Below are 27988 nucleotides of genomic sequence, written 5' to 3' on the forward strand. Positions count from 1 at the left end.
GACCATGGAGTGCTTTGAGACTGACTGATGAAACAACTCTATAAGAAATAGGAATTATTATGTAGCTTACTGTAAAGGAGAGGAGAGTTGGATAATGAAACTGAATTTTTATTATGATTTGGAAATCATCACTAGAAAAATAGAAACAGAGAAAAAAAGAGGAGCAAAGATCCAGGAGGCAGAGGTCTCTTGCTAGCACCTGAATGCAGCCGTCTGGAAATCGTGATGTTATCCAGCCCTTCGGGAATGAAAGGTTTCCCTTCTCGGGCTGTCTCTGCTTGTATCCACGCCAAGTAGTTGAAAATGAAAGTATATATTCCAGGATGCTCTTTTTTCCTGCAGCCTTCTCCCCAGCTGACTATGCCAACTGCAAACCACCTCTTGATGTTCCCATAGGTGCAAACCAAAGGTCCCCCGCGGTCTCCCTAGGGGTTAAAAAGACATCACAATGGGCATCTTTTATAGCAGCTGGATCTCAGCGTTAAGCCAGAAATGGGCCTGAATGAGGAAAATCAAATACCAAAGCGTGAACATTTCACAGAGAGGCCCATCTCTGTGAGATCTATGTGGAACAATTCAGCAGGGCAGATGCTTTCTCAGTGTGAGAGTCTGATGCTTGGTTGAGGATCATGAGCAGCAGCAACAGAAGCTATCCCCACACCACCCTGTCGATGTGCCTTACTCTTAGAAGACAATCCCTGAGAAAGGAGGGGAGGAGAAGAGAGAGAGAGAAGCAAGACAGGGTGTTGGAGAGACCATTCAATGCTTGGCCCTTCTCTACCAAGACTACTAGAGAGGGGGCTAGCTAGTTGCCAGTCGTGATTGGGGTTGGGTGGAAGGAGATGAAATGACATTTCAACAGCTCAGCAGCAAACTATGAACAATCAATCCAGAAAAATCTTTCTGTAACATGGCTAAGGGCTTCAAGAACAAGCTCCCGTTGACAAAGGAGACCAGATGACGTGAACAAACCTCCACCACGGATTACCGCCAGGCACTTGCATTTGCTGGTGTGGCATGAAAGAGCATGATTTGTTGAGTTTCCTGTCTGATCTGTGAGTACACATCTAGCCCTGGCACTCCTATCTAAGAGAGCGAGAACCAACGTACGGCAATGATCAAAAAGCACTCGGTAAGTTACAGTCTCTCTCTTGTAAATTTCATACCAGGTGGTTTCAGTCTAAGTGCTTTAAAGGCAGGGCTATAAATATCACAGAGGTCTCTCTCTCACCAGGCCCAGCATTTTATTTTCTTGGCCACCAATAATTTATGTGGCACGTACAGAATCCAATCTAAAGGCACAGCCAGCATTCCCAGGCAATGCTGTCTCTCTCTTTCATCCCCCTTTGAAAAGCAACCTTGATGATGGTCCACACCGCCTCCCCCATACCTGCAGCTCCCCAGAACTGCTCCCTTGGATTCACTAATGAGCAAGGAAACGGCTTGCTGCTCCCAGCAAAATCTATAGCCGACCTCCTCGTGGCTTCAATGGATGGTGGAGGCAGGCCCACAGGGTGTTAACCTTTTTTTCCTGGTGGCTTTTTTGGGGGGAAGACATCAAAAAAAATGGTAAATGTGGAGTAAGTATTGCAAAAACTCATCATGGGTGTTATTTACTAACATGCACATGGCAGTAGCGCTTTGGAGTCTCAGTCGTGGACCAGGGTTGGGGGCTGGACTTGATGACCTCCTGAGGTCTCTTCCAACCCTAGGATTCTAGGATTCAGGGTACCAGCTGAGCTGGGCACTACAGAAACAGAATACGAAGGGGGGCCTTGTCCCCATTTTAACCACAGAATCATAGAACACTCGATTCGGAAGGGACACGAGAACACTAGAAACGGAAGAGGTCATCAAGTCCAGGCCCCTGCCCTCACGGCAGGACCAAGCACCATCCAGACCATCCCTGACAGGTGTCTGTCCAACCTGCTCTTAAATATCTCCAGGGATGGAGACTCCACAACCTCCCTAGGCACCTTATTCCAGTGTTTCACCACCCTGACAGGTAGGAAGTTTTTCCTAATGTCCAACCTAAACCTCCCTTTCTGCAGTTTCAGCTCATTGCTTCTTGCCCTTCTTGTCTTGGGACCATATAGTTCAGCGATCATATCGATGCTTTCCTTGCAATGACCTCTGACTCATACCCTCGGACTAGGCTCAGGCTAAGTCCACGTTGGCACTTGGCAGAGCTGCGCTCCCAGCACTCGGAGCTACTCCCCTCCTGGCGGTGGTTTACACGGAGCTCCGGGAGATCTCTTCCCCAGAGCTCATGCCACGGCCACGCTTTGCACTTTTCAGTGTAGACAAAGCTTAGGCACCGTGTTCCATTTGAACAAACCTCTTCTAAGGCCCGAACGCTTTGAAATCAAAGGGCATTTCTCTAGTGCCTTCAGCAGAGGCGGGATCAGGCCCCATGTGCTTTATGCTGTGGCAACGAGGGGGCATGGTATGCGTCCTAGGGTACGTCTAAACTACATGCCTCCGTCGACGGAGGTATGTAGATTAGCCAAATCGGCAGAGGGAAATGAAGCCGCGATTAAAATAATCGCGGCTTCATTTAAATTTAAATGGGTGCCCCGCTCTGCCGATCAGCTGTTTGTCGGCAGATCGGGGCAGTCTGGACGCGACGACAAAGAAGCCTTTCTTGATCGGCACAGGTAAACCTGGTTTCACGAGGCATACCTGTGCCGATCAAGAAAGGCTTCTTTGTCGGCGCGTCGCGTCCAGACTGCCCCGATCTGCCGACAAACAGCTGATCGGCAGAGTGGGGCAGTCATTTAAATTTAAATGAAGCCGCGATTATTTTAATCGTGGCTTCATTTCCCTCTGCCGATCTGGCTAATCTACATGCCTCCGTCGACGGAGGCATGTAGTCTAGACACACCCCTACTGCTGTACAGCAAGCAAGGCTCATAAGAACAGAAGAACGGCCCATGTTAATAAGGCTAATTAAGTGGGCTAGCTGTGTCCCATTCATAGCTTTTCAAGTGGAAATAGATGTTAAAGGCAGGAGAAATTGGCTTTATAATGCGCCAACCAGTTACGGTGTGTCTAGACAGCGGTGCTATTTCAGGATACTTCTGGTATCCCGAAATAGCTGTTCTGCGTCTTTTACACAAGCCCGTTATTTTGAAATAGTTTTTGAAATAACTGGCTCGCTATTCTGACATCCCTGCAAACCTCGTTCCACCAGGATTAAGGGACGTTTCGGAATAGCGCTCTATTTTGAAATACACTTGAAATAAACTACGTAATTTGCATAGCTCATATTGCGTAGCTTATTTCGAGCTACAGGTGCAATGTAGACACACCCTGAATGTCTTTGTTCAAGCCCAGGGAACAGTGTCAAACTTGTGGATGTATTCCAGTTCTGCAGACTCTCTGGCTATGTCTAGATTGTATCCCTTTTTCGTAAAAGGGATGCAAATTAGACGTATCGCAATCGCAAAATAAAGCCTTTTCCAAAAGATCTGCGTCTAGACTGGAGCTTTTTTCCGGCAAAGCCCCGTGCCGAAAAAAAGCGGCAGCCATTTTTATGCTAATGAAGCGGGGGAGATTTAAATCCCCACTTCATTAGCAATTGTGATACGTCTAATTTGCATCCCTTTTACGAAAAAGGGATACAATCTAGACATAGCCTCTGTGTAATTGGTTAGTGAAATTCCTTTGTAGAAGAACGGCTACTTTTAAATCCTCAACTGAGTGATCGGGCAGGTTAAAACATTCCCCTACAGGTTGTGTTACCATTTCTGATGTCTGATTTGTGTCCATTTATCCTTTGTCACAGAGACTGTCCAGTTTGGCCAATATCCATGGCAGAGGGGCATTGCAGGCACTTGGTGGCTGAGATCACATTAGTGGATGGGCTGTTGTCTGAGCCCCTGATGTCATGGCTTACGTGGTTAGCTCCTGTGATGGTGTCACTTGATATGAGGACAGAGTTGGCAACAGGGTTTGTTGCAGGGGTAGGTTCCTGGGGGACTGTATCTGAGGGGTGACATGCGGCTGCCGGAAAGGATTTGTTTCAGGTTGAGGGGTTGACTGTAGATGAGGATCAGCCTGTCTCCCAAGGCCTGTGAGGGGTAACAGGCATTTTCAGAGTTAAAACCCTTAGACTTCAATTGTTGTCAATCCCTTTGCTTCAGAGTCTAGCAAAGGGTGCTTAAGAAAGCAAGGAATTAACCCTAATATGTGATTCAGGGGTCATGGAAGAAAAGGCGCCCGTCTGAACCACACAAGAAATGTGTCCAGCCACGGCTGAAGTGTATGTATACCTCCATCACCTGTGAATGCCAGTGTTTAGGGCTAATTAGAGCCAGTTAATTACAGGTTCTATTAGAATTCATTCAAAGCCTTTCTGTAGATATGTCTGAAGAACCGTTAAGAAGCGTGTGTACAATAGGTTTGGTTAACTGAATTGTTTGGCTATTTTAAGGTAAAAACCATTGGGATATACACTCCTGAATCTCCCTGGAATATTATAGCCAGCAAAGGGGGTGGGGCAAAGCTGTCTAATTGCTGCCCGTTGTGCTGATGTTTTCGTGGTGTCAAAGCTTTGTGCGTTCAGAGCTGAACTGACCTCTCTGTTAGGAAAGGTTGCTGATTTCCTGCCTGAACTCTCCTTGACTGAGGCCACGTCTCCACTTACTGTGGATCAATGCACCAGCGATCAATCTTCCAGGGTTTGATTGAGCAGGTCTAGTAAAGACCCACGTAATCAAATGCTGAGGGCAGTCCCCCCCATCAACCATGGTACTCCTCACAGTCATGGGCTGTGTCTACACTGGGCCACTTATTCCGGAAAATCAGCCGCTTTTCCGGAATAAGCTGCAAGCTGTCTACACTGGCCCTTGAATTTCCGGAAAAGCAACGACGCTCTACTGTACAAAATCAGCCGCTATTCCGGAAAAACTATTCTGCTCCCGCTCGGGCATAAGTCGTTTCCGGAACACTGTTCTGGAAAAGGGCCAGTGTAGACAGCCCCGTAGTCTTTTCCGGAAAAAAGCCCCAATCGCGAAAATGGCGATCGGGGCTCTTTTCCGGAAAAGCGCGTCTACATTGGCCACAGATGCTTTTCCGGAAAAAGGGCTTTTCCAGAAAAGCAGCCTGCCAATGTAGACGCTCCTTTTCTGGAAAAACTGAAAACGGAATAGTATTCCGTTTTAAGCATTTCCGGAAATTCATGCCAGTGTAGACACAGCCACGAGGAATAAGGGAAGTCGACAGGTGCATTTCTCCCATTGACCTCCCACTGTGGGGCAGCCCCAGAAAATCGATGCTAGGTATGTTGACTCCAGCTACGCAATGCACATAGCTGGAGTTATGTATCTTGCATCAATTTTCAACGCCAGTGTAGACCTGGCCTCAATTTCTTCCCATTTCTTCTGCTCTAACCCCACCTGGCAAACCTCACCAACTTCCCCACCTCCTTTGGGGGTTACACCATTCTGAGATTATATCATCTCCACATTGACCAGGCAAAGGGAGAGGAATCCTCCCTTTGTTATCACTGGAGCAGAAGTCAATTCTCCCCTTCGGCCCCATAGGCTGATTATCTGTATCACAATAACAGACTATCGAGTCCTGTCTAGGAGAGCTGGGCCGTAGCCTGGTCTCCTCAGCCTAGTTGAGGCCTGCTAAGAGGGTGGAAACCAACAAGAAAAACCCACCATCCCTTGGCTGACGTAGCTACACAAGCAAATCTCGCAGGGCGGAGGAAGCTATGCTGTCAGAAGAGTCCTTTCAGGCAGATTGTGTGGATATGCTGGGAGGTACATTCCTTCTGCTAGGGTATGCCGTGTCTACACTAGGGGCTCTCCAAGCAGATAGAAATACTGCATTGCTGGCCCACCTAAGACTTGGTAGCATGGACTGGGCCTGAGACCACCATGCTCCTTGCCACAACAGTTACCAACCAGACAGCAGACAGTAGCAACTGTGGAGCCTGCACCTGCTTTTGATGTGACCCAGCCACGTTGCAAGAGGGTCCGTCTCCCAGACCCCAGGGTCACCCATGTTAGTCCTCCACATGGACTATGCACATCTGGGAAGGGACTATCTGAAACCATCGATTTTTAGCTACTTTCGTGTCTCCAGGTCCCTTAGAATCATAGAATCCCAGGGCGGGCAGAGACCTCAGGAGTCACCGAGTCCAGCCCCCTGCTCAAAGCAGGACCAACCCAACTCAATCATCCCAGCCAGGGCTTTGTCCAGCCGGGACTTAAACACCTCTAGGGATGGAGATTCCACCCCTGCCCTAGGGAACCCAGCCCAGGGCTTCCCTACCTGCCTAGGGAAATAATTTTTCCTAATATCCAACCTAGACCTCCCCCACTGCAACTTGAGACCATTGCTCATTGTTCTGCCATCTGCCACCACTGAGAACGAAGGAAGTTAATTATCGAACAATTCACTAATTGAATAGTCGAAGCCTTTTGCCACTGACTATTTGATTAATCGATAGGGCGGCGTTGTCCCTTTGAAATGCCACCATGGTGTTTCAAAGGGGCAGTGACGCATGGAGCTCGGGGTCAGCTGGGGACTGACCCCAGGCTTTGTGCCGCGTTTCAATGGGGCAGTGCCACACAGATCCTGGGATCAGCTGTGCGGTGCTGCCCCTTTGAAATGCCCCTCTCTTCCCCCCCTGCCCCGCTGCCTCTATCTAATAGAAGCAGCAAAAGGGGAGAGGGGAAGCGACTAGTCGATTATCCTCTTGACTAGTCCTTATTATCCCTACTGAGAACAGCCTCTCTCCATCCTCTTTGGACCCTCCCTTCAGGTCATTAAAGGCTGCTCTCAAATCCCCCCTCACTCTTCTCTTCTGCAGACTAACCAAGCCCAAATCCCCCTGCCTCTCCTCGTAGGTCATGTGCTCCAGCCCCCGAATCATTTTCGTTGCCCTCCGCTGGACTTTCTTCTATGCATCCGCATGCTTTCTGTAGAAGGCGGAGGGGCAGAATTGGATGCAGTACTCCAGATGTGGCCTCACCAGTGCTGAATAAAGGGGAATAATCCCTTCTCGAAGACCCTGAGTCAAGTCAACCTTTCCAGCCGAGAGAGCGAAAACAGCGTCACGTGCTGTGCTGGGGTGACAGATGGGGGATTTTGCTTAAGAGCAACGCAAGGTGCTGTGCCCCTCCGTGCACCTGAGCGGGCGGCTTCCGCAGCCCTGCCCCCAGCTGCTACCCCCGGGAACCCAGCGCTCCAGCTGCCCTGTTCAATCTGCTTTGCACTAGGCAGCAGGAGAGCCTGCTCGTTCCTGGGCTGCTCTCGCTGGCGTTTCATGCCCTGGACACATGCAGAGAAACATGAGCAGCCCCAGGGGGTGCGGAAGGGATCGATGGTCATTACCATCGCAAATCAGCCTCCCTGCGGCTTGCTTTCTGCTGACGTCAGCCGCGAGGGCGAGCGGGCGCCTCTTTGCTGTACCTGGCAGGCCTCCTTCCCTCCGTCCGCGTAGCCAGCGCACAGCATGTTCTCTGTGAGCTGGGGGACCCACGCAGAGCACTGCTTCTTGCCGATCAACTTCATCTCCATTTTCTTTAGCAGGTTGGTTAATTTCATCTTGTCCCCTAGCCAGAGAAAGAGAAGAGCGCGGCTTAGGCACGTTCTAAAACAATGAGATTAACACCTCCAGGCTTAGGCTAGACCGTGGGTCTCAAACCACAGCCCCATGGAGGGGGAGAATTGGCAATCACTGGAGGTGGTAAGTCCCTGGAGGTGGTGCATCAAGATGAACAGCCCCTTCTATGTCCATTAATAGGCTGCAGCATATAGAATCCCAGGGCGGGCAGAGACCTCAGGAGTCACTGAGTTCAGCCCCCTGCCCAAGGCAGGACCAACCCCAACTCAATCAGCCCAGCCAGGGCTTTGTCAAACCAGGACTCAAACACCTCTAGGGATGGAGATTCCACCCCCTCCCTAGGGAACCCATCCCAGGGCTTTGCCACCCTCCTAGGGAAATGGTTTGTCCTACTATGCAACCTAGACCTCCCCCACTGCAACTTGAGCCCATTGCTCCTCGTTCTGCCACCTGCCACCACTGAGACCAGCCTCTCTCCATCCTCTTTGGAACCTCCCTGCAGGTAGCTGAAGGCTGCTATCAAATCTCCCCCTCACTCTTCTCTTCTGTAAAGAAGCCCAAATCCCTCAGCTTCTCCTCGTAAGTCATGTGTTGCCCTCCGCTGGACTCTCTCCAATGCATCCAAATCCTTTGTGTAACAGGGGGCCCAGAACTGGACACGATACACCAAATGTGGCCTCACCGGAGCTGAATAAAGGGGAATGAATAATCACTTCCCTAGATCTGCTGGCCATGCTCCTCCTAATGCACCCCAATCTGCCATTGGCCTTCTTGGCCACAAGGGCACAGTGTTGACTCATATCAAGCTTCTCAACCACTTGTACTCCCCGGGTCTTTTTCTGCAGAACTGCTTCTTAGCCAGTCAGTTCACAGCCGGTAGCAGTGTGTGGGGTTCTTCTGTCCCAACGCAGGACTCTGGTCCTCGTTGAACCTCATCAGATATGTGAGGGTTATCCATCTAGCCTGGCTCTGAGGATAAAGCCAGGGCTAGAAGTGCCAATTAAATATATAAAAGCAACATCGGGAGCAGAATGGCACACAGGAGGCCAATGAGCAGCTAGCAAATCTCCATCTCCTTAGAACAAGAGTGAATTTGGTCCAGTAGGCTACGCAGCTGCAGAATTACTGACTAGCCTGAGAACCACAAGCCTTTTTGACCTCTTGTGGAGAGACAGGCACGGTCACTATCCAAGAAACTCACTGCTGAGCATGACAGTCCTGGACAGTGAAGTCCTCGCTGTGTGTGTTTCATGTGCGGGGGTGCACTCCAGACCAGTCAGGGGTTGTGTCACCACCGGCCCTGTGACCTTCATAATTCTTTGCTGCTGTAGCTTCCAGCCTGGGTTGCTCCCTGCCAGTCTATCAGTACACAGGTCGCACTCTGACTCCGGCAACCTCTCTGTTGCTCCACCCTGGTTTCCACCATCGTGAGTGAAAGCAAGCAAGGTGAGAAGTCACAGAAGGGTCGCCGGGTCAGATTGTATCTGCAAAAACAATGAGGAGAGGCATCTTAGAGATGAATAGATTTATTTGGGCATAAGCTTTTGGGTGTCTTTAAGGTGCCACAGGACTCCTCCTTTTTCCAGATCAAGACTAACACAGCTACTCCTCTGAGACAGAATTTAGCTGTATGAAGAGGAAATCCACCTACTTCATGAAAAAATTCACCCAGATACAGACAGACATCGACTTCCTCTTCACGTGCAAACAGACGGACATCATACCCAATGGACTGAAGGTGAAAAATCCATTGCAATCGAAATACTACACAGACTATGGTGAGAGATTGTGCCACACACTCTCAAAGGATACATCTACACTACAGAAGAAGACCGAAGCTGCCGCTGTCGATCTTCCAAGGTTCGAAATAGCCGATCTAGTGAAGACAGCTAATTCAGACAGAGAGGGGTGCTCCGGTCAATGCTGGCCGTCCTGCTTCCATGAGGAGTAAGAGACGTTGAAGGGAGAGTGTTCTCCCTTCGACGCACTGTGGTGTGGACAGCGCCAAAAGCCGAGTTAAGCTACTTCAACTTCAGCTGATGTTGCGTATTGTACTTTGACTTTGTCCCGTAGCGTAGACATACCCAAAGAAACTGAGGAACCTCCTGATCAGTGTCATATATAGAAAACATGAGAAGATCAAGTATGAGCTCTCGAAACTGAAGATGCTCATAAAAAATCCAACCTCCCACATGAAGTTCCACATGGCTGGACTTTACAAAAACTAACCAAGGCATTTACCATGCTCACTTTGCTTCTCGGCAGAGGAGAAAGCTCAGGAAACTATCAACATTCCTACATGCCGGAGGGGATCACAGCAGCAGTACCCTTAACTCACCCAACGATCCTTTTCATCTATCCAACCACACACGTAGCCCGGCAAAAGTCAGTCCTATCTTGGGGATTTTCTTTTTGCCCCACTATCCCCACACGATACATTTCTGAGGTGACTTGGAAGCCTGCTTTCACCATCTCCAACTCAAGGACATATTCCAACACGCCACTGGAACCCTCTTACCAACATGACAAGAAGAAGAATTCTGCATGGACTCATCCTGATGATGGAAGCGACAGACTAGACTTCTACATAGAGGCGACGTCTACACTGGCATGATTTTCTGAAAATGCTTTTAACAGAAAAGTTTTCCGTTAAAAGCATTTTCAGAAAAGCACGTCTAGATTGGCAGGATGGTTTTCCGCAAAAGCACTTTTTGCGGAAAAGCCCCAATCGCCATTTTCGCAATCGGGGCTTTTTTGCGGAAAACACTACTGTGCTGTCTACACTGGCCCTTTTGACAAAAGTCTTTCGGAAAAAGACTTTTGCCCGAACGGGAGCAGCATAGTATTTCTGGAAAAGCACTGATGATTTTACATGAGATCATCAGTGCTTTTCCAGAAATTCAAGCAGCCCGTGTAGACAGCTGGCAAGTTTTTCCGCAAAATCAGATGATTTTGTGGAAAAACTTGCCAGTCTAGACACAGCCAGAGTGTTGCCAGTCATGCACAGGCTGAAATTGTGAACAAACCACATCACATGCTCCATCACTTCAGCCATGCAGACCGTAATGCCACCCACAGCCTCAGTGTGAGGGGGTGCCACTCACCTCCGCGACCCCCCTGTTGTCTGTCCTCAGGAATTGGCTCTCTCGGCGGGTAGGGTGCCTTCTCTGGGGCGGTGTCTCCCCTCTTTACTCCCGGCTGCGGCGTCCTCTTCGCCACACTGCCTTCCGGCAGTGCCCAAGTCTGTCTCTGAGCCCCCCTTCCGGGGGTTGATGTTCCTTCAACGGGCCTTCTTTGAAGCCCTGCAGTCTGGGGATTTGCTGGCCAGAGCTCCCCTAGCCCTGTCTGGCCTCCCCAGCCCTGCCCTAGCTCCAGGGAGCCTCCTCCTCCCTCAGCAGCCAGGTTCTCACTGCTTTCCCTCCCAGCAGCAGCAGCCCATCCTCTATTATAGCTCCCAGCTGGGCCCTAATGGACTAGTACAGCCTCAGCTGGGCTAAACTCCCCGGCCCTGCTTCAGGCCGGGGTTTGCCCTTAAAGGGCCAGTGCAGGGCGAGCGCCCTGTCACACTCAGAAACAACTCTGAGATTATAATCAAAGAGAGCGACAAAGAAGGTGCCATAGCTATCATGAATCGGTCAGGTTACGAATGGGAGGCTGCTAGGTAACACTCCAATCCCACATTCTACAGGCCACTAGCCTCTGAGACCACTGAGGAATACCAAAAGAAACAACACCATCAGCTCAAGAAACAACCTGCAAAAGCATGGGAACAAATCTACACAGACACACTGGAATAAATTGCCTAGGGAGGTTGTGGAATCTCCATCCCTGGAGATATTTAAGAGCAGGTTGGACAGACACATGTCAGGGATGATCTAGACCAGGGGTTCCCGACCTTTTTCGGTCCCCGTACCCCCTTGGCTTTTAGTAAACCTTCCCGTACCCCCTATTCAATATGTAAGGAAATGAATTCTAGACTCCAGAATCCACAACTTTTTTCACTAACACGACTACTTTTGGAATATTTCAATTAGGATAATCTAGTTATTTACCAAATATTCCCCATGCCCCCTTGAAAAGCTTCTCATACCCCCTGGGGGTACGCATACCTCAGGTTGGGAACTCCTGATCTAGACAATATTTGGTCCTGCCATGAGGGCAGGGGACTGGACTTGATGACCTCTTGAGGTCCCTTCCAGTTCTAGTGTTTTATGATTCCACCCCTACCAGGGGTATTCTATCGGCTATCCAAGATCCATAAACCTGGAAATCCTGGATGCCGCATCATCTCGGGCATTGGCACTCTTTTAGCAGGATTGTGTAGACTCTCACTGCAGATCCTATGCTACCAGCACTCCTAGAGATCTTCGAGACAACATGCAAGGTGATCCCAACACTCTCCCAGTCCTGAATTTACTCAAAAGCAAGTGTTTTGGAATGTCCATCCCTCTCCTGGACAGGCCAGGGAAATAATACGGCGCATTTGTTCCTTTAAAGACATAAAAGCGCATCACAGAGTATTAATTGGGGCAAATACACCCTTTCCTCTAAACACCACTCTGGGCTGGTTTACAATAGGAGATATCTATTGATAATGCATTAAGTGAAGCTAAATAAAAGGAAAAAAGTTAGAAAGGGTTACAAGCAAATACCCATGGAGACAAGCTTCCAGAAGGCCAAGACTTCATCTAGCATGAGAAAGGTGTTGGCCAAGATGGTGTCTTCCACCAATCTTCCTTCTTCCCTGTCATGGCTGACTTTCCCTCAGTCAGGACCTTCCACAAGAGTACACGGTGCTGGGTTCCCTTGTCTTCCGGGGTGGAAGATCTTTGCCTCACCAGACTTCTCACCTGGGTTCAGTTCCAGAGACTTCAGCCCTTCCCCACTTGTTTGAAGGACACATCTTCCTCAGCTTGCAAGGGCTTGGGTCCCTCGTGTCTGCCAAGTGATAGAGGCCTAAGATGGCCTCTGGTCCTCCATACCCTGCCCACTAAAGTTCAGTGACCAAGCATTAGGGGGCACAGAGAGACAGGTAACTAGTTGCCCCCTGCTGTCTGGAAGGGAACTGTTCCTTCCTGTGTTCAGCTATGTGCTTTCAAACATAGTTTTGGTCGGGATTTGTCATTCTGCACGTAGCATGAAGAGGTACATTTCACTGTGGTATTCCTCACCGGTGTGTCATTAGCTTGCTGAAAAGAACTCACTCTAGACACTGTATAGCTCAGGTAAAGGCTTTGTCTACGTTTAAACATTTAAAGCAACAACCACAACAGCAGTTTCCATGGAAGGTGTGGCCACGGCAGAGCACTCCATGTAAACCACCTCTCTCAGGGGAGTAGCTCGTTCATACTGGTACTTTACAGGGCTGTAATTTGCTGCATAAGGGGAAGGGGTGAGTGTTTTTCACACCCCTGAGCCAGAAAGTGACAGCGCTGTAAAATGCCCATGTAGACTTAGCCAAAGTGTCTCCCCTCTATAGCTTGATTATCCTCTTTAATGTCTGTAGGTAAACTGAGGTAAATACACGTTCCTCTGTGGGATGGACCCATTTAACAATGCCTCTGACACACCTTGTTTGCACACCCTTTCGTTACAGTTCCAGCCTCTGTTCATAACTCTCAATACCCACTGCGCTCAGACAGCACTCGGGAGTACAGGTTGAACCTCTCTAGTCCAGCACCCTTGGGACCTGACTGGTTCCGAACGAGAGAATTTTCCGGACCAAGGGGGAACAATACTGTCTAGCAGCATTGCCAAGACTTCCACTGCTGACTGGGCTGTTAAGAGGACGCTTAGGGTGTGTCTAGACTACATGCCTCCGTCGACGGAGGCATGTAGATTAGCCAGATCGGCAGAGGGAAATGAAGCCGCAATTAAAATAATCGCGGCTTCATTTAAATTTAAATGGCTGCCCCGCTCTGCCGATCAGCTGTTTGTCGGCAGATCGGGGCAGCCTGGACACGACGCGCCGACAAAGAAGCCTTTCTTGATCGGCACAGGTATGCCTCGTGAAACCAGGTTTACCTGTGCCGATCAAGAAAGGCTTCTTTGTCGGCGCGTCGCGTCCAGACTGCCCCAATCTGCCGACAAACAGCTGATCGGCAGAGCGGGGCAGCCATTTAAATTTAAATGAAGCCGCGATTATTTTAATCGCGGCTTCATTTCCCTCTGCCGATCTGTCTAATCTACATGCCTCCGTCGACGGAGGCATGTAGTTTAGACGTACCCATAAGGATAAATTAGAGCTGAATAACAGCACAGAACACTGAGAGCAAGGACTGAGAGCTAGACACGAGGAATACCAGTGCCGACTGGGGCCAAGTGGGGCCACTCTCAGCATTCGATTTAGCGGGTCTTTACTAGACCTGCTAAATTGAATGCCAAAAGATCAATCTCCGGTATGGTAAGTATAGACGTGGCCTAAGAGACATCAGGTTGTGTTGCACTGGAGTTAAACAGGGATGAAGGAAAGAACAAAAATCCATCTTCTTTTATAAAGACATTGAAGGGGGGGTGCAAAAGGGAGCAGCAATCAGAGCGCCCTCCTCTTTAAATCACTGCCGGAGCCCCATGCCATGCACTCTCAGGGCTAGGTGGAGGAGGCTAGCCCACAGCCCCACCCCTCCGCCTGAGGTTCTACCCTTTCTGGGGGGCAGAGCCAAGCCTCCCTCCACCTTGCCCAGGGCCCGGCAAAGTCTGTTGCCTGCAAGCATCTTTTCAACTTGCATTTGAAGGAGCAGCAGCCTCCTCTCTTCTTTGTGATGTTCTGCGCTGAATTGCACTTTACTGGTCCCTAACAGCCAGCTCAACGTCTGTAATCTATCGTTGGACTCCCCCGGGGGCTCGAGAATCACTACACAGGAAATTGAATGACAAGCACGTTCTCTGAAGAAGAGACTGCCCCGGTCTAGACAACAGCCCGGCTTGTCCTCCGGTGCCTTCGGGGCTTCTCCGAGACCTCGAAGGACTCCTCGACTTTTTCTCTTGCTAACACGGACTTGAAATCCGTGTTGGAAACAGGCAGTTTGCTCTCTTCAAAAGGAAACCTGCAAGTGTTCACCTGAGCCAAATTCCCACAGCCCCTTGGAAAGGCTTGAAATGTTCGCGGCCACGAGAGACGTGTGTTCCTTTCACCCCCGCTCCCCCTCAGAACCCACCAGCCGCAAAGGGATGCAAGGCCCTTTGGAGAAGTCGGTCAGAGGCACGAGCAGCGATGGGACTCACTCGGGGCAGAAGACACGTGCCCCTCCTAACTAGCCCTTCCCAAAGGCATGCTGGGAAATCTCATGAGTACCTGCTTCACGTTAGAGCTGGCCCCCAACTGGCCCCTTTCCCCCCGCAGCTTGCCCAACACATGAATCCGGTGGCGTGGCAGCTTGAATTTGACCTGGAAGGTGGCTTATGCCTCTGCAGAGGATTCTGTATGATGCTCGCTAAATCAGACCTGGTCTGGGGGGAGAATTTTGCTGGGGGAGGAGGGCAGGGAGTCGCCACTAGACTGAGGCTGTTAGATTCAAAGTGGTTCCCAGTGCTCCTTGGCTCTGAACATGCTCACCTCCAGCCCCAGAGCTGGGGGACTGAGGCGGAGTGAGGGAGGTGGACCAGCCCCATGCACAGCCCCTGCTGCTGGATGCTTCAGATCCAGCTCCCCTAGTCTCTGAACAGAGAAGATGCACCTCACGTCCCATGAGTCTCTGGGCACCAAGGAATCTGCATCCCTTATGGGAGCGAACCTCACGCCCGTCACAGCGGCGGCAAGTGCCTGGCGTCTGCAGACGCTCAGATCTACAGCGTGGCTTCCATGACAGCCCCTGCCACCGGGGGAGGGGTGTGATGCTCGGCTTCTGTCCTCCGGGTTCTGGGCTGCTCTTGGCGCCAAGATAGCTCCTGGCTGCCCAGGGACTCTCTGTAGTTCCAGCATCCTCCCGCCAGGGGGATCTATAGGCGGCAACGTAACCGGGCAGATTCGAACCTGGGCCCTCCGGAGCTTAGTGTAGCCTGTGCAGCCTGAGCTATAAAGCCAGCTGGGGCTCAGCCCCGGCTGTAGTGCTGCCTTGTTCTTAGCTCCTGCTGTACGTGGTCTAAGGGCCACTCCGTGGGACAGTGACCCACATGAGGGGTGAAAGAACCTCGGTGTCAGAAACTGGGGGAGGGGCTCTCTTTATAAGGGGCAGGCCGGGGGCCGAGCAGCTTTCTCCTTCACCCCCCCGCTCCGCTTTGCTAGCTCCGGCAGCAGGGAGCGCAGGCTGCCCGCACAGCCTCCCTTCCGATCCCGCGGGACCTGTGGATGCCTTGCACAGTTGGTCTGGGCCTTGTCCCGCTGAGAGGAATTGGCAGCTGCAGGCTGCCCTAAAACAGAGCTTTTTGCCTGGGCTCTGTACATCCTGCCCCTACACAGACACACACGGGGGGGATTTTAAACTAAGTGAATGCAGATTTCAATGGCAAATAGCACCTCCTACACACACACAGACACACACACACGACTGTGCACACGCACACAGGCTTGCATGTGCTCCCATGGGCACACACACATGCACATATGCGCAAACACTCATGCACACACGCACACACTCACACTCGTACACACACACTCACACACTTGTGAACACACACTCATGCGCATGGGCACATACACACACTCACATACACATACCACACACACTCACGTACACACACACACGTGTGCTCGTGCACACCCGCTCACGTGCTCACACATGCTCATACACATGCACGTGCACAAGCATGCACACACACACTCACACATGTACACACACACATGCACTTGAACACACATACTTGCACACACACTTGCACATACACTCTCGCACACACTCATGCACTCACTTGAACTAGACACATGCACTCGTACACACATTCTTGCACACACTCACACACACGTGCACATACACTCATGCAACCACTTGAACGGGCACGCACATGCACTTCCACACAGACACTTGCACACACTCATGTAGACACACACAGACATCACCAGTACCTGCAACTGAGGCTCCCCAGCCAGCGACCCAGCAGCCCTCCCAGGTGTGAAGGTCCCGTACGAGGGGCAAGCAGATGGGCATTTTCTGTTCACTGAACTCTATGGGCGAGTCGAGCAGGATCAAGGCGACGTCGTTGTCCATGTTGGCGCTATCGAAGCGCTCATGCAGAATCAGCCGGTCCAGCTTTTTCTTCTCCACCTGGTGGCTTTCCAAGTCGGCTGCCCCCAGCGCCACATACAGGTCTGGCGGGCTTAGGAACAGAAACGGAGACAGAGCGTGAGCAAGAACGGCAAAGGCCTTCGGCGAAGGTGGGGAAGGGGAGTGCTCACTTGGCACATGGCAGGGTGGGGCTAGACACAGAGGCCCTTGGAGCCCATCTTCATCACTAGCTCTGGCAGCGCTGGGCACCAGTTTTCACAAAAGGCTGGATTCTCCTTATTCCAGGAGGAGCCAGGCTAATTCCTTTGGGAGTGCTTGCGGACAAAGCGGGTAAGGAACCCGAGGTCGAACATGGACTTAGTTTTGCTCAAAACACGTCAGGCTCTGTCACTTGTTGTGTAGCAGCTGGCGCCCGTCACCGTGGTATCAGCGCGCCTCCCAGTCTGTAATGGATTTATCCTCACAGCACCCCTGGGAGGTCGGGATGGGCTGTCATCCACATCGCACAGATGGGCAAACAGGGCACCGAGAGACAAAGGGGCCAGGTTGTGCTCAGTAAAGCAGGACCAGGTATTTAATGACTCACTCGGGCTCCCAGGGAAGTTGCGGCAGAAAAGGGAACTAAACCTCTGTCTCCCAAAGACCCAGGCTAGCAACTAACCCCTGTACCATTCTCCTGATCTGCTATATGGCCTATTTGTGCCTCTGTTTCTCACCCTTTGTCAGGTCCATCTGGTGGAAAGTGATTCAAAGTAGGGACTGGCTCTTACGTTGTACAGCGCCTAGCACACGCCACACGTGTGTGCTGTTATTTGTACTCTGGGCACACGAAAGGAGCCATCGGTTGGGTTTTTGGTTGGGGCAAGAGCAGAGCCACGGTTGAGGTCTCACCAAAGTGCAAAGACACTGAGAAGGCACCGTAACCAAGTGTTTGCCCCGCACTGCAGGGCAGCCTGCAGGAAGACAGCAGAGCTAAGAATGAAGATGGGGCGGTGAAAGGTGATCGGGTGATGTTTACTGCTTCTGGTTAATTGGTGGGGGCTGGAGCAGCTCCTTGCTTGCTGTGTCTGCTCCAGCCCCACGGGGCCTGCCATGAACAGGGGCTGCTTTGGACGTCCAGAGCAGCCCATGTCCACAGCAGGCCTGGGTGCGTTGCAGGGAGGGGTTGCTCCGAACGTGGGGGGAAAGAGGGAGCGTTCCAGCCCATTTGGGCTGCAATATACCCTCTTAATTGGTTAACTAGTTAAACGTCACATGTAACCTGTTAACCAATTCAATGGTTTCATTAAATCCCTACTGAGACATTCTACATGCAGCTCCGCCACTGATTTCCCTTTGTGACCTCAGGCAAGTTCCTGAACATCACTTGCCTGACCTGGAAATGGAGAAGGATAGTTGGCTTGGACAGTGCTTTGGATGGAAGGGACTTTACAAGCACCAAGGGTATCGAGGAACGTTGTTACCCTGACAGGGGTGGTGATGGGCTCTGAGGTGGGCGGAGCGAACGTGCGCTAGCTGCTCCTATAGGCAAGAGGGGGACAAGGAAAAGAGGGGTGTGCACGGGGCCACATCAAGGCAAGACCACTTGGGTTTCCCCGAATCCCCCCCTGGGGATCTTTTCCTTCTCCCTGTTGGGGGAGCATCCGGGCACCCTGTTTTGTCCTCCTCCCAAGGGACCAGAGGCAGCGTGCTGAGGCAGACTCTGCATCCGTGACCTCCCAGGTGAGGCTGGGAAATGTCACCTCCTCCTAGACCCAGGGATGACTCGTCTTCCCCCTTCGCTTCCTGTGCATGGTGCGCCCCCGACCCCAAAACGGCGCCTGCTGCTGGCGCTCTCATGGCGACCTCCTGTGCTCTGGATGGAGGGGGAGGGGCAGGTCATGAGTTTGCCAGATGGCAGGGCAGGGGGGGATCTGGCCTCACAAGAGTGGTCCCCTGAGAGCAGCCAAGGGGTACGGACGGGACACCCTGTAGCAAAAGCTTTGTGGTTAGTGAAGATGAGGTCAGTGTGGTCAGATTGTGCACTGGAGCTCTGAGCTTTGTCCTCCCTATGTCATGGAGCTGTGTGTGCGCGTGTGTGCATGTGTGCGTGCATATGTCATGGAGCTGTGTGTGTGTATCATGGAGCTATGTGTGTGTGTGTATATGTCATGGAGCTCTATGTGTGCATGTATGTCATGGAGCTGTGTCTGTGTGTCATGGAGCTGTGTCTGTGTGTGTATATGATGGAGCTGTGTGTGTGCGCGTCATGGAGCTCTCTCTGTGTGTGTGTGTGTGTGTGTGTGTGTGAGAGATGGAGCTGTGTGTGTGTGTGATGGAGCTGTGCGTGTGCGTGTGCGTGTGTGTGTGTATGATGGAGCTGAATGTGTGTGCGTCATGGAGCTCTCTCTGTGTGTGTGTGTGTGTGTGTGTGAGAGATGGAGCTGTGTGTGTGTGTGATGGAGCTGTGTGTGTGTGTGTGTGTGTGTGTGTGTGTGATGGAGCTGTGTGTGTGTGTGTGATGGAGCTGTGTGTGCGTGTGTATGTGTAGGATTCCCCCCCCCCCCATGAGCCCCAGTACTCACAGTTCTTTCGTGAAACAATGTGCCGCAGACAAAATCCACCAGTTGCTTATAATTGACCCTCCGCAAAAATGCTTCTCCTTGGTCTGGATGCTCACTTGCCAGGGGAACTCTCCCGACACGGCGTTCGCGCCTTTCGCGGTCTCAGACTCTTTCGGGGACGGTTGGTAAGCGGGCCTGAGGCCACATTCTAAACACAAACCATAGCAGACGGCAGGTGTGGGCGCCTGTCCGGACACAGGCCACTTTGAACCACTCTGCAAACCAGATCTGACCCCACACAGGGCCCCAGTCGACATTCACCCCATGCCTACACTGCTGTCTCTCTCTCTCGGCCTCAGTGGAGTTTTTCCTGACTTACGTTGCGTAAGACGAAAACGAAGCCCATGATGTATTTTCTGCAATAACACACCTACCTCCGAGGGACAGGTTCACTTTGGGTGTGTAGAGAGGGGCACAAGAAACAACCTTTGGATCGGTTTCAACCCCCCCAAAGTTACAAGTGGTAGGGATGAGGGTTTGGATCTTGGCGTTTGGTTCAGCCTTTACAAAGAGGCAGGATATTTGCAAATGTCAAACCCAAGTTTTCATTCTGAATGCCTGCAAAGTTTGCAGGTGGTTTGACCTGAAATTTTTGGAGTCTTAGACACCATGGGTACGTCTAAACTACATGCCTCCGTCGACGGAGGCATGTAGTCTAGACACACCCCATGTGAGCAGAATGAAGAGTACAACTTGGGATTCACAGACGAATAGATTTAAAGGCTAACGACGGGACCATGTATCGGAGGGGTAGCCGTGTTAGTCTGGATCTGCAGAAGCGACAAGGAGTCCTGTGGCACCTTATAGAGTAACAGATGTATTGGAGCATGAGCTTTCGTGGGCAAAGACCCACTTCATCAGATGCACGAAGGGCCCATGTTATCTGCAAAACACTGGCCAGATAATCTCACCAACTGAATTCTGTATCAAGCCTGCACAGGGCTGAGGTAGAGCATATCTCCTAGAAATACAGACAGTCTTGGTTTAAAGAGTCAAGTGATGGACACTCCACTACCTCCTTCTCCAAGTTTTTCCATGAGCACCGTATTTCCAGTCTGATTTCGCCTAGCTTCAACTTCCCTCCCTTGAACCACACTCCTTTGGCTGTGTCTACACCGGGAAGGTTTGGCGATGAACGTGCCGTCGATATGCAAAAGTGTAAACCGGTCAGACTGTTTTATCTGCCTCTCCTTGTCAACATTTCACAGCCACATTACTAGCTCCCCTGTCGAAAGAGCAAAGCACTGTAGGTGAACATCCCACAAGGCAGTGTTGTGGGAAGGCGGCGCTGATCCCTGCGCTTCTACGAGGGATTCCCTTGAAGCTGTGGGAGCTCTCCATGGGGAGGAATGACAAAGCAGTGCAGCTGTCTCTCCAACTCTCCCTTTGCAGCAGGGGTCCCTAGCGGGGCAGAACAGGAGCATTCCAATGGATTGTTGTTTGTTCCCCAAACGTAGCAGCTCACTCAACTTTCAGATACTTTTGGGGGCTTTGAAAGGTGAGGGGCACAGGCCTGCAGGGCAGCAGAGATCACAAAACACTGAGCACAGCCACCAGCGCAGGCATTGTGTGATACTGGCGGAAACAGTTTTTGAAAAAAGGCAGCTTTTGGTGACAAAGCGTACCAGTGTAAACAAGGCCTTTGTTTGCTACCTAGCAGATTTTCCCCCTCGTGTAGGCACTTACAAACCTGGATCAAATCTCTTCAGTCTAATCTTTCATAAACAACATAGACTCAGTCGATTTAGTCTCTCACTGTAAGGCAGGATTTCCAGAACTTGAGTCATTCTAGCAGGTTTTTTTCCTAAACTCTTTTCAATTTGTCAACATCATTATTTAAAGTATAGACATCAGAAACTGACACAATATTCCATAGTGGTCTGATTAATGCTGAAAAGGTCATAACACACCCCTATTGCAGCCTGCTACTCCTCTGCATAGCCGTCACAGGATTTGCATTTGGTCTCTTCCTCACTGCATCATCTTAGTAGCTCATGTGTGGCTGATTATATACCACGATCCCTAAATTCTCTTCTGAGTCATTGGCTTCCAAAATACATTCTTCCATCCTGGGCATGTGACCAACAGCTTCCATTCCTCCATGCGTAACCTATCATTTAGCTGTATTAAAACACTGTTCCAGTTAGTATAGCTGTTGCGTGTGATATAGCTGTTGCGTGTGAAGATGCGTGTGAAATCTACGAGGCCAGGTCTATCCTAGATCCAGTAGCTCGACTTAAGGTATGCAATTCCATCTATGTAGAATATGGCAAGAGCAGGAGTACTAGACACTAGTGGGGGGACCCTTTGAATTTGATTTAGTGAGTCTTAACTAGACTTGCTAAATCAAACTCCGGAAGATTGATCCCGGCAGTGGCGATCTTCCACAACGTGAAGACGTGGCCTGAGTGTAAGAAGCAAGCAGCAAATATAACTAATGAGCTTGTAACCTCTTTGGGACAGGGATTGTCTTTTTGGCCTCTGTTTGTACAGTGCCTAGCGCAATGGGCTCCTTTGTTCACGTCTGGCCCTCTGCGGTGTTAACAAAACAAAAAAACTATATAGCCAAGAATAAAAAGATATAAGGTATAGTTAGGACATAGAGATGGCAGAGGTCCTACAGACCTCAGGCTTGTAAGGTATTTAGCATAGTCAAATTAGATCTTCAGATAAATTAGAATCATAGAAGATTAGGATTGGAAGAGACCTCAGGAAGTCATCTAGGGCAACCCAAAGCTCAGAGCAGGACCAACCCCAACTCAATCATTCCAGCAAGGGCTTTATCAAGCCAGGCCTTGACAAGAATATAATAGTTAGCTAGTTTATAAAGAGAAATGAGCATAAATAAAAAACAGGAATGTGTAGCACTTTAAAGACTAACAGCTGCACCAGACTAACACGGCTACATTTCTACCACTATTCTACAAGCATAAATAAGATATTTTGGCCTTGGAAAGGGTTCAGAAAAGAGCAACTAAAATGATTAGGGATTTGGAACAGGTCCCACATGAGGAGAGGTTAAAGCAACTGGGAATTTTCAGTTTAGAAAAGAGGAGACTGAGGGGGGATATGATAGAGGTCTATAAAATCATGAGTGGTGTGGAGAGGGCGGATAAAGAAAAGTTATTTATTAGTTCCCTAAATAGAAGAACTAGAGGACACCAAATGAAATTAATGGGTAGCAGGTTTAATACTAATAAAAGAAAGTTCTTCTTCACACAGAGTGTAGTCAACCTGTGGAACTCCTTGCCAGAGGAGGCTGTGAAGGCTAGGACTATAATAGAGTTTAAAGAAAAGCTAGATAATTTCATGGAGTTTAGGTGCATAAAAGGCTATTAGCCAGGGGATAAAATGGTGTCCTTGGCCTCTGTTTGTCAGGGTATGTCTACACTACAGCGCTAATTCGAACTAACTTAGTTCGAATTAGTTAATTCGGACTAAGCTAATTCGAACTAACGCATCCAGACTAAAAAACTAGTTTGAATTAGCGTTTTGCTAATTCGAACTAGCTTATCCACACAGAGTGGACCCTGAACCAGGGTTAAGGATGGCCGGAAGCAGTGCCGGCAGGGCATCAGGTTAGGACTTAGAGCGAGGAGCTGCTGACTCAGGCTAGCCGAGGGCTGTGCTTAAAGGGTCCCGACCCCCACCCCGGACAGACAGTTCTCAGGGGTGCCCCGCTTGCAAAGCAGTCCTGGCTTGGATTGCCCGGAGTACCCACGCTGGGCACATCACAGCTCTCGGCCATCAGACCGGCTGCACTTGCCGCAGGCTGCCATCTGGGGAGAGAGGGCAATTGGGGGGCTGTAGGAGAGCTTCCACCCCCAGAAGCCCGCAGAGCCAGCCCAGTCCTCCCCATCGGGGGCTCGTGCCCCATTCCTCCCTCACCTCCTTCCACTTACCCTTCCCTAGCCCCTCTTCTTGATGTACAAAATAAAGATAACGTGTCTTCCAAAATGGAATCTGTCTTTATTGAACAAAACTGGGGGAGACTGGGAAAAGGAGGTGGGAGAGGGGAAGAGAGAGGCTGGGAGAGGGGAGGGCAACTAAAATGATCAGGGGTTGGGAACAGGTCCCATATGAAGAGAGGGTAAAGAGACTGGGACTTTTCAGCTTAGAAAAGAGGAGACGGAGGGGGGACAGGATAGAGGTCTCTAAAAGCAGGAGTTGGGTGGAGACGGTGCATACAGAAAAGTTCTTCATTAGTTCCCATAAAGAAGGACTAGAGGACACCAAAGGAAAGGAATGGGTAGCAGGCTTCAAACTAGTAAGAGAAAGTTGTTCTTCACAAAGCAAAGAGTCAACCTGTGGAACTCCTTGCTGCAGGAGGCTGTGAAGGCTAGAACTGGAACAGAATTTAAAGGGAAGTGAGATCAAGTCATGGAGGTTGGGTCCATGGAGTGCTATTAGCCAGGGGGTAGGAGTGGTGCCCCTGCCCAAGGTTTGTGGAAGGCTGGAGAGGGATGGCACAAGACAAATGGCTTGGTCCATCCCCTCCAGGGTCCCTAGGGTGGGCCGCTGTCGGCAGACAGGCTACTGGGCTAGATGGACCTTTGGTCTGACCCAGGACGGCCATTGTATGCTCAGGGCTCAGGGTCAGGGGTCTCAGTGGACCCCCTTGATTCTCTTGCATACCTGCTCCTGGGTGGCCAGGCTGGCAGCTCTCCTGCCCAAGCTGGCTACTTTCCTGTGCCTAGTGCAGAGATCGTGGAAGAGGTCCACGATGTCTGCACTAGCCCAGGCGGGTGCCCGCCTCTTGCGGTCCCGGGCAAGCTGCCGGGAGCTGCCAGCCTGGTCCCGGGAAGAGGGGGAGGGCTGGGGGGCATCGGGTGGGTGGCTCGATCCGTGCCAGGTGCAGGGTCTGCTGGCTGGGTGCTGGCAGGCTTGCACCTGGCACGGGCACCGTAGCCAGCCCGTTCCCCTTTAAGGGGCCCGGGGCCGGGAGGGGGGCAGTAGAGTTTCCCTGGTGTTAAATTCGAACTAACGGAGCGCTAGTGTAGTGCCTATGAAAGTTAGTTCGAACTAACTTTGTAGTGTAGACATACCCTCAGAGGCTAGAGAGGGATGGCAGGAGACAAATCGCTTGATCATTGTCTTCGGTCCACCCTCTCTGGGGCACCTGGTGTTGGTCACTGTCGGCAGACAGGATACTGGGCTAGATGGACCTTTGGTCTGACCCAGTACGGCCGTTCTTATGTTCTTATGTAAATAAGTTAATAATAAGCTGCTGAGCTTGCGCCTACGTTAATGACATGCTGCTGTTTTGAAAATAACTCCTGAGCGTGCATAGCCATGTCTACGAGAGACCAGCAGACCCGACAAGCAGACCGTTGGTAGCTGGGGTGAAATGTTGGAGACGTACGGGTTATTTAAGGCCTGTCATCGTGCTGATAAGGTGATACTGTGAATGAGAACAAGGTAACCTATCACGTTAGACTATGAAGAATGGGACACCCAAAGAGTAGTGGCATGTGGAAGTTCAAATAAGCAAAGGGAGTTAAAAATGATCAAACATGAACCCCAGAGGGTGTCCCTTATAAAAGTCGTGTCCCACCCTCCATGCCTTGGGAGGGATTTATGAGAGACAATGAAGGTGAGGATGAAGATAAGACCAACGCTTCGGGTTTTTTTGCCCGGCATGGTGTAAGTAATGACCATATTAAGCATATTAAGCATTCTGCACTGGGTTCCTCTCTCTTTTACCCAATTTCTGTGAGCGTATTGATGTATGGGGTGGCTAATAAAAGTGATACAAGAGCACAGTGTGGTCTTAGTTGTGCCCTTTGGATCTGCCGATAACTTCTCTATTACAATCATCCTTGGGGCTGAACTTTCACATGTTAAACGAGATGTGGCCACTCACCTGGGGAGAAAGGGGGTGGAACTGGTTAAAGTAACCCACAGCTGTAGATAAAACAACACAGAGTTTTTTTAAAAACCTGATCTCTCCAAGTGGGTGGTGTCATGATTCTGAGGGTTAGCCAGCAGCCTGGGGATTAAGGGGTTAACTACACCTAGCCAGGTGGAGTGACCAGTAGGAATGTAGGTGGGACTTTCAAACTGGGACAAAGGAATTTGGGGTTTTTCCTTTCTCCCTTTTGTCTCTCTGGGTGTGCTCTCTGCAGCTACAGAGAGGGACAAGCATGTCTCTCTCTCTCCAAAACACCATTCTTCACTTTCTGTAAGTAGGGTAAAGTTTAGGTAGTTTCGTTAGGCTTTATTGTTGTAAGGGTTGGGTATGGGATCTGAGATCTGGCACTGCTTAAGAGATGTTTGGCTTTTCTTTTTAACTAAGTTCTAGCCCAGAGTGTAATTCCTCCATGAGTATATTTGGTTACCTTTCCATCTGATCCTTATGCTTGCAACAGGAATATTGTTGTAATAAAAGTTTTCTCTTTTCTTTTTATTAACCTGGCTTTGGTTACTTGTGTGTCCTGATTTTTATAATAGGGGGGAGATTTCCCAAATGATCTTTTCCTCTGATTTCTTTACCAATATTTGGGTGGTGGCAGCGGAAGTTTTATTCCCAAGATCTAGGTTTTTAAGATTTTGGGGGAAGTTTTATACCAAAGCCTGGTAGATAAGGCTTTGGGGTACACTTGCTGGCCCCCACTTCTGCATTTATCATGCCAGAGTGGGGAAGGAGCTATGACAGGTGGATCCTGCTAGCGCTGTCCATGCAAAGCCAAGACTGACGATAAATTGAACCTGATGGTGTTTGGAATTGACAGATATCTTTGGCCATGAAAGCAAGTGCAGTTGCAATGAAAGAGACCCTGAAAGTCAGTTATATTCAAACAGTATAAAAAAAATCAGACCTTTAGACCCGCTGGTCTTTTCTTCGCTGCCTCCTTGTGCCTATTAAAATTGCTGCGTTATTGCACATATGAGGGCTGCGAACATGGACATCGCAGATGGCTCATAAGTGGCTGAAATGCCTTTTCTTGTTGAGGATGGAGAATGATGCTCATGGATGGACAGCCTACAAGGCAGTGCCGAATTCTTCGCTCACTTGGCCTGGTGCAAAACACGTGGAACGGTAATGGTGCAAGTGAAGGGAGAATCTGGCTCCCACAGAAGAAAGTGCACAAGGATTATAATCCACCTACCTGCATGTGTGTTTCTCATAAAGGCCGTTAGAAGCCAAAGGGTAAGGAGAAGCATTCTGATCCCATTCTAACTCGATGCTCCTTGTTCATATTCAAAGAGGTGAGGCCATGGCAGATACCTAGGGGCAACCTCCCCGCACGATATTCTAGCCAAAGGCAACAATTCCTTCTGCCTTGACGTGACTACAATATTCCTCATTATCTGCATGTGACATCACACAATCTAATCACAGGGAGTGACATCACAATGGGAGGCTATACCTGTGTGGAGGGAAAAAAGGATTTTTTTCAGCAGGCCCAGGGGACAGACCCCTAGACCTGAAATGTAGGGTTGGCAACCACACTGGAAATTTCCCAAAGTCTCATAGTTGGTTCAGTCCCTGACAGAGATGGAACAGTTTGGAAATTCACTGCTGGATCCTGATCTTGGTTCTAGCTAGGCCTGAGAGTGGTTTGCCTCCTGTGCTCTGATTCAGGTCCATTTCGAATCATGGGCGTGATGGCTTTTCCTCCTTCCTGGATCATTTTGTCGCTCTGGGAAAATTCCCAGCGTTGCCTTCCCTGCAACGATTCTTCCTTTGCCCATGACAGGAGTGGATTCATTCTTTCAAACCTTGGAAGGTGTTTCTCTTCCCTTTCAACACCTTCCATGTAATCTCTGTGGGAAGTGGAAACTCATTGCAAGGATAAGTGCTCAACGATTGAGAAGTGTGGCCGTAAAGATATCCACAGCGGACCATCTTCCCCTTGATGAACTGGAGGCTAAATGTAGATTATACAGCCAAAGCATCTCCTAATGTCGCACCATTGGGCCGAGTTCCACTAGTGAAGAATTTTGCCCCGGTTTCCATCTCGCACCTTTAGAAGTTGCATGGCCAAAATTCAGCCTGGCGTTACTTCACAGTGAATTCATGGTGCTCAATATTTTTGGACCCTCATCTTGGGTATCTTCAGTGGAACTACTGCAGGCAGATGTACATCATCTGGAGAATCTGAGCCCTTATACCTACTGGAACAACTTCTAAGGGCCACAGCTCAGATCACAGCAGAGCCCTGCTATGCTCCGTGTTGGACAATCACATATGGAGACATAGTCCCAGCCTTAAAGAAATTACAATCTAATTTGAAGCCATGTGAAAAGGCTGAAAACAAACAGTAGGGAAAAGGTGAAGAGGGAGGATGGGATACCAGTGCTAAGAGTGTGGATAACATGGGCTAAGAGTGAACAAGGCTCCAAATTAGGTGCAGGTTGAACCTCTCTTGTTCAGAACTCTCTGGTCTGGAAACATCCAGGGTCTGGCATGATTTGAGTTAGCCGGATGTCCACTTTTCATGGGTATGGCCAAGTTTCCTGAAGTCCCATAAAGTCTGTTTATGGCCACCAATCTTGGCTCTCTGTTCTTTGCTGTTATTTAGCTCAGGAAGCAGTGAAATGAAATAATCTCTCCCAATAAAGAAATTTGCATCCCAACCTAAGAGCTCGAGAATCGGAATCTGGTTCTCCTCTTCTGCACAGGTGCACACCAGGTGTAA

At 50.1% G+C, this 27988-nt stretch overlaps 1 protein-coding gene across 1 annotated transcript; it reads right to left on the bottom strand.

The window, feature by feature from the left end:
• Positions 1-92: 92 nt before the first annotated feature.
• PRSS55 (serine protease 55) lies at positions 93-27919 on the bottom strand. The gene is made up of 5 exons (XM_006124519.5): positions 26456-27919; positions 19308-19494; positions 16584-16834; positions 7429-7571; positions 93-425 (listed from the first exon to the last, which is right to left on the bottom strand). Exons 1-5 carry the CDS (start codon positions 26508-26510, stop codon positions 132-134), a joined length of 930 nt encoding a protein of 309 aa, XP_006124581.2. The 5' UTR covers positions 26511-27919; the 3' UTR covers positions 93-131.
• Positions 27920-27988: the final 69 nt, after the last annotated feature.

This window comes from Pelodiscus sinensis, chromosome 3 (genome assembly GCF_052426305.1).
Source record: "Pelodiscus sinensis isolate ZL-2025 chromosome 3, ASM5242630v1, whole genome shotgun sequence".
Lineage (NCBI taxonomy): Eukaryota > Metazoa > Chordata > Testudines > Trionychidae > Pelodiscus > Pelodiscus sinensis.

Excerpts from the sequence above, each read along its gene's own strand:
- PRSS55 (XM_006124519.5), bottom strand. The coding sequence starts at position 26,510 with ATGCTTCTCCTTACCCTTTGGCTTCTAACGGCCTTTATGAGAAACACA. Across the intron at positions 19,495-26,455 it reads TATGAGAAACACACATGCAG|AATGTGGCCTCAGGCCCGCT; the intron begins GTAGGTGGATTA and ends GTTTGTGTTTAG. Across the intron at positions 426-7,428 it reads GAGGGAAGGAGGCCTGCCAG|GGAGACCGCGGGGGACCTTT; the intron begins GTACAGCAAAGA and ends TTTAACCCCTAG.